General features: G+C 41.5%; 1 protein-coding gene and 1 long non-coding RNA gene across 4 annotated transcripts in view; both read right to left on the minus strand.

The window, feature by feature from the left end:
• The window catches only part of LOC116686336 (uncharacterized), a 26,607-nt gene that overhangs the window by 20,166 nt on the left and 291 nt on the right, over nucleotides 1-6,150 (minus strand). The window lies entirely within an intron of this gene.
• Nucleotides 1-6,150, minus strand: part of tnk1 (tyrosine kinase, non-receptor, 1) — a 16,513-nt gene that overhangs the window by 6,492 nt on the left and 3,871 nt on the right. For 2 of the 3 annotated variants that reach the window (XM_032511321.1, XM_032511320.1), the window contains 8 exons: nucleotides 3,962-4,140; nucleotides 2,679-2,749; nucleotides 2,376-2,558; nucleotides 1,572-1,724; nucleotides 1,183-1,460; nucleotides 965-1,091; nucleotides 655-801; nucleotides 417-511 (listed from right to left, as the gene is read on the minus strand). In XM_032511321.1, coding sequence (XP_032367212.1) covers nucleotides 417-511; nucleotides 655-801; nucleotides 965-1,091; nucleotides 1,183-1,460; nucleotides 1,572-1,724; nucleotides 2,376-2,558; nucleotides 2,679-2,749; nucleotides 3,962-4,124 — 1,217 coding nt within the window. In that variant the 5' untranslated portion in view covers nucleotides 4,125-4,140. The remainder of the gene's footprint in view (nucleotides 1-416; nucleotides 512-654; nucleotides 802-964; nucleotides 1,092-1,182; nucleotides 1,461-1,571; nucleotides 1,725-2,375; nucleotides 2,559-2,678; nucleotides 2,750-3,961; nucleotides 4,141-6,150) is intronic. The other variant, XM_032511322.1, reaches the window with a different exon arrangement.

A 6,150-nucleotide genomic window follows, 5' to 3' on the forward strand; every position in this document is an offset into this window, starting at 1 on the left:
TATATATATATATATATATATATATAAAATGTCTTCTTACATCGGTTTATTTTGTAAATTTGACTGGCATTACATTTTTTGAAGACAGCACTTAAAACTTTGACTGTAATTTTAATGGCCCGTAGAGGTTGATGCACAATGAAAAAAAAATGTATTTTTTATGTTCATTTTTATGTATTTGGTGTATTTTTCTGTAAAAAAACACTGCAAACATTATCATCTTGCCCATGGATCTATTATGTTTCATAGCTGCTAGACTTGTTCAAACAAACAAAGCAAAAAGCATTTGAGGACTCTATGAGATCACGGCTGGAATGCACTTTTGAGAGGCTGATTTAAACCCGTTTCATCACAACAAAGGCCCATTGTGCCAGTCAAAGTTTTCCTTTAGTCCCACCCTTCTTTCTACCACCCACCCATGGTCTATGACGGTCACCAGGTCGTTGGCCACCAGTCCAAGTTTTCTGGATTCAGCAAAGTCTCTTGTTGCTTGCGCCTCCAATGGTCTAGCCTGCAAAGACAGACAAAAGTGAGGAAACCTAACACAAAGATTTAGTTAAAAACATGAATTTCATCAGCTTTTGATAAATCTCAATCAATGGACCCTCTCTGGTTTCATCACCAGGGACAAAAGCTTCACATTAAGTTGCAGACCTCTGCCACCATTGTGATGAGCTGGGCAAAGCTGGGTCTGTCAGCAGGGTTGCAGGCCCAGCACTTCCTCATGACGTTGTACATTTCTTGGGGACAATCCGGCGGTTTCTCCAGACGCTCACCTTCCCGCTCCACACGCCACAAAATCTGGATTGAAGAAAGTGAACGTCAGAGATACTAGAACTCTGAGTCACATCGCAAAAGCAAACAACATCAGGGCGTGGACATACATTCCAAACATGCTGACAGGCATGGATGCAAACACTGAAAGCAAATCAGAAGTGTTCACATGTGGCTGACAAGCGTGTACCTGTTTGCCTGACAGACCGAACCAAGGCTCCTCACAGTAGGTGAACATCTCCCACAGGGAGATGCCAAACATCCACACGTCTGAGGAATGGGAGAACGAGCCGACACGAAGACTCTCTGGAGCACACCTGCAGGTCAATGACAACAAGGAAAGATGTAACTAGTGAGAATTTTCAAATATTTTTTCCTCCTCCACCCCTATTTCCCAACTATCCTCACCATGCAAACGGGATCCTTCTGTGTGCTGACATCACATAGTGGTCCTTGTCTTGGCTCAGGCCTCTCATCAGCCCAAAGTCCCCGATCTTCACCATCTCTCTGGATGCCAGCAGTATGTTTCTTGCAGCCAGGTCCCTATGGATGAACCTCCTTGTCTCCAGGTAGTCCATACCCGCTGCGATCTGGGTAGCAAAGAGCCAGAGGCGTAGCAGAGGGTACTCATACTGATGCGAGCGCAGGGTGTCATATAGTGAGCCTAAGGGGGCCAGCTCTGTTACCTGGAGGAAGGAAAATAGACCATTGTGTGCAAGCTGCTAAAAACATCTTGAATTTGAATAGATCCATTATTGTATTCCCATGTTTAAACAGCAAAAGACAACACATCTTACCATCTTGAGGGGCTGTGTGAGCACCACACCATAAAGTCGGATGATGTTGGGGTGGTCCAGTGACTGCATGGTTGTCACCTCTTGGAGGAAGTCTGTCAGTGCGTTCGTCTGCCTGGACATGCTGCTCCTTAGTGACTTTACTGCCACAGGCAACTGAGAGGATTAAAAAGACAGAGACACTGGCTCAATCCCAATCCTGCCTCTACCGTCTCTAACCCCCAGCCTCTGTTTATCCACATTGAGGGTGCGCCATGTTAAGAGTCCCAAACCACACAGTATTTGGGACTGTTAGGGTGTAACGGGCCAACAACACTGTCTGACAGCAAGTGCTGACTTGTGATTCTTTACTATCCCTATCCAGAAGTATGAGTGGTGACTAATGGAGGAAACTTGACTTTAAACCTGCAATAACCAGTGAACGGAAGTTGAATATTCACACTCTTTTTTAGCTCTGTTTTGGTAACCAGCAGCTCCTGAGGGAAATACCGGACTCTCTACACTATGAATGACCCATTTCATGTCCTTGTGAACACTACATCCTGCACACACACCTATACTAACACTTTGTAACACTGTTTTCATGCTGGTTTTAAAATCCCATAATGTGCAGCTTTCTTTGTCCCTAGATACATTTATTTGATTTGTAGTTGTATGCCCGCAGCAATAAAACATACTATGTACCATTCCATGCTGACTGTTTTGGGGATGTACTACTGTTTACCTGTAACTGTACTGGATGTACAGCATCAATCAGAAAGAAATGGCAAAAAAAGTAAAAGAAAGTCAAGAAAAGCTGTCCCTTACCACTCTCCCAGTAGGCGCGTGCCACTCTCCCCTCTTCACCACCCCAAAGGACCCGGAGCCCAGCTTCTCTCTCAGGATCAGCTCACTGTCCTGGATCAGACGGGGAAGAGTTCGGCTCCCACCTTCCTGAGCCGGGCCGCCTCCGCTCCACTGCTCCCCTCCATCCGGACCTCGACCGCTGACCTATATGCATTAATAAATTATTTTTAAAAACGTATTACTGACCACTCCATTCCTGATAACATGTAGTTCTCATTGAATATGAACTCTACGACAAAGTGGATGGAAGGACATGTGTCAGACCTTGGGCATCATTGGCCGTCCTCGTGAATTTGTCTTGTAGCATTTCAGAGCTGCCCATAATCTTCTTTGTGCTGGAATTAAAAAAATTAAAAGTAATTATCAAACATTTCCAACATGGCACATTGGTCAGATATGAAAATCCCAGTTAAATCACAGCCTTTATTATAATCTACAATAAATTGTATTGTTTTATAACCAAACAACAATGACACCAAAGTATCCTTTGGCACAGCATTTCTACAGTCATTACAGTATATCTCTAAAACTGCATTAAAGGGTGTTAGTAAATGAAATCCAATTCATGTTTTTGGGGATTTCTGCATCAAATAGGAGAAGTAACTTATAAAAGTGCTAAAATAAACAGCTGATAAATCGAGTTGTTGATCAGCACAAAATTAATGTGACAACAGAGACGCCTTAAGCTCTAGAAAACCCTTTTTTCTGACATTTTACAGACTAAACAAATAATAGAAATATTTATAAAAAACAGATTATTTGATAATGGAAATAATCACTGGTTGCTGATCTACTATATATTTGAATTTAAAGGAGGCAGGACAGGAAATAAAAATCTCAAGGGTGAAGTTAGCTCTTGATCACACTCATTTAATATCCTTTAAATGTCTCATCAAAATAGCAATAGAAAACTTAATTCTCATTTTCACCTTCAAATCTAAACTAAATATCCTCTAAGTGAAATTGATTTGATACAACAAAGTAAAATGATCTAATTTCTATTTCTACATACAAGTATGATTAATGTGTATGAGAAAATAATAAGGTCCAAGTATATGTTTCTACAGTGAGCATCTGCTGATGAAGCCCAAGAGAAGTGGCTGAAAGCATAAGAAAAACAAGTAAGTGGATGGTGTGATACATTTGTCAAACTTTAGTTTTTGGACTATTGCTTGACCAATACTGTAAATCCAAAAGGACATTTATAAGAGACACACTCTGCTGTTGGTAAATAGAAGACAGTGTTTTTGTAGCAGATGCAATTTAAACTCTTCTTTGTCTTGGGCTGACCCAAACATCAGTTACTGAGCTGAGAAGAAAAGGGTGGTGATGGCGCAGTGGACATGACACATGCCTTTGGTGTGGGAGGTTTGAATCCCACTGTGACAAATCAAACAATGTGCTGAGCAAGACACTTAACCCCTAGCTGCTCCAGAAGCGTGCAACCTCTGACATAAAAAGCAATTGTAAGTACCACTGCGTCAGCTAAATGATAAGTAAATGGTAAAACAGATAAGTATTGATGCGTGGATGATCAAAAGGCTCACCAGGTTTGCTGATTCCTATCTGCTCCAGGTCGGACTCCTTGACGTAGTTGAAGTGCTCAATGCGGCTGATGTTGAGGCCATCTCTGACGCGCAGGTAGAAACTCTCCAGCTGGACCTCAGCCAGGAGATAGTACAGCCACTGAGTTTCCTGGTCCATCAGCATCACCCGGCCGACCTATCTTTAGGGTCAAAGGTTATGAATTAGTTTTTTTTTTGTTCAGTTTTCCTTATCCATCTAAATTCCTTACATTAAATCAACTCAGATGTTTTGGTTTTGGTCATTAACTCTTCACAATAAGATATATAAGATGTATAATAAGATATTAGGCCCTTAATCATGTTTTTCAGCCTGGGGCCTGAAGACAAAACCCAAAGACACAATTATGAACCCGTGCTTTATCTGAGTCTTACTCATCTCATTAAAGTGCCTGTTTAATGGTAACTTTGCACCCACTTGGGCCTTTTTAAGTTACCATGGAGACCTAACAAAAAGCCCTTGGTGTGGGAGGCCGGAGGGGGAATTGTTCAGCTTTTTGCTGTGTGCCAACTTTTTAACAAGTTGTTTGTTGGTATCCTATGAGAGGGAATTCATATTGGCAACTCATTTACTCAACATCTACCGCTCTTTATTTCAGCTTTTTGAACCAAGAGAACATAAAAGTAGTGTCATTCGCAGGCAGTGCGCTACCTGAATGAGAGCAAAATCTGATAAGTTATATGGTGTAAGATGACAGAAGAAGCATAGAAGTGAAGGCACAAAAGATGATGCAGGGACAAGAAAGAAAAGACAAACAAAACATTGTTTTTTCTTCCGAAGCTTGAACAATTATGTCCAGTATCAGTGCTGTTAACGGTAGTGCCACTCATCTGGAACCTCAGGGACAGTCACGTTAGCTTGTCTGTGGTTTAGGGGCACCAGTCAGACCGGATCATGTTCACACAGTATTCACGTAACTGCTTAAGTAATGCTGTGTTGACAGCAGCATGACAGCTCTTGTAAGACTGACATCAGTTTCAATTTAAACTTAACTATCTCCATTGCTTTTTTAAAATGTTGTTAATGTTCATAATTTAAGCAATTATAGTGTCCTAGGTAATGGGTACAATAACAAGGATGATTTAGTTTGCATAACTTCCTTATTGTTAAAAAAAGAAAAAAAGAATTTACAACACAGCACATTGTTCTTGTGCTGGTTTCCGTTCCATATGCCAGAAAGCCCTTGCTTATCAGCCCAGCAGGAATGAGTCAGAGAAAGCCTTCACATTCTACTGTCAGCTACCCTAGGAAAAATTAACAACTATGTCAAACAACAAGTAGATCCACATTGTCAGTGGGCTCATTCTCCCAGCCAACTGATTCTTCAAAAACCAAGCAAGTGTTAGAGGGTACAAGCCTGGGCTTGCATTAATTTCCAGGGACAACTCCCAATTAATTTGCACCCAACTTGTGTGTGAACATGAGGTAATTCTCTGCAGGCCACATTGAAATTTAAAGGCAAAAAATGCAGGTTGGTGAACAAAGAGACCTTGCTGTGATCATTCTGTCTATGTACAGAGGGATCAAACGTTAACCTGCCCAGCTACTGGAACCCCCTCTCAGCCTAGAGAATGGTGTGTAACCACAAGTGTCCCACTATTGAGTTAATAACTTAATGTAGCTGAACAGTCACTGGTTGAACTGGCTTGACCATTATCTTACAAGATATTATCGGCAACTTCAAATGGCCAACAGCTCTGATTATCAAGTACAACTGCACTCCTGTTGAAGAGTATTTGTGTATACAAGCAATTCAGACATTTTACTTAAATCAAAGTAGCAATAATACACTGTAAAGTACTGCATTCCAAATCATACTTAATTTACACCTAGCTATGATCTGCAAAATACACCTATATATAAAGCCTACAAGTAGGCCTACTCTTTAATCAGCAGAATGGTCCCTCATAACAATGTTATGTTATTGTACATACTACATTATATATTTCGTATCTGTGATGGATTACGGTCTAAGACCACGATAAGGTTAGTTTAATGTTTTGAGTGGCCGCTGGTTGACTCGGGTGTCTGGGTCTGTTACCCGACGGCTCAGTAAACTGCCGTTAGCGTCCTTAGCACCGGAGTTAAGTGCTGACCGGGCTGGTTGCTAGCTGGCTGGGGGTTGACTGTGGATGTGTCCCCGGGCCGGGGC

The sequence above is a fragment of the Etheostoma spectabile genome, unplaced genomic scaffold (genome assembly GCF_008692095.1).
Source record: "Etheostoma spectabile isolate EspeVRDwgs_2016 unplaced genomic scaffold, UIUC_Espe_1.0 scaffold352, whole genome shotgun sequence".
NCBI lineage: Eukaryota > Metazoa > Chordata > Actinopteri > Perciformes > Percidae > Etheostoma > Etheostoma spectabile.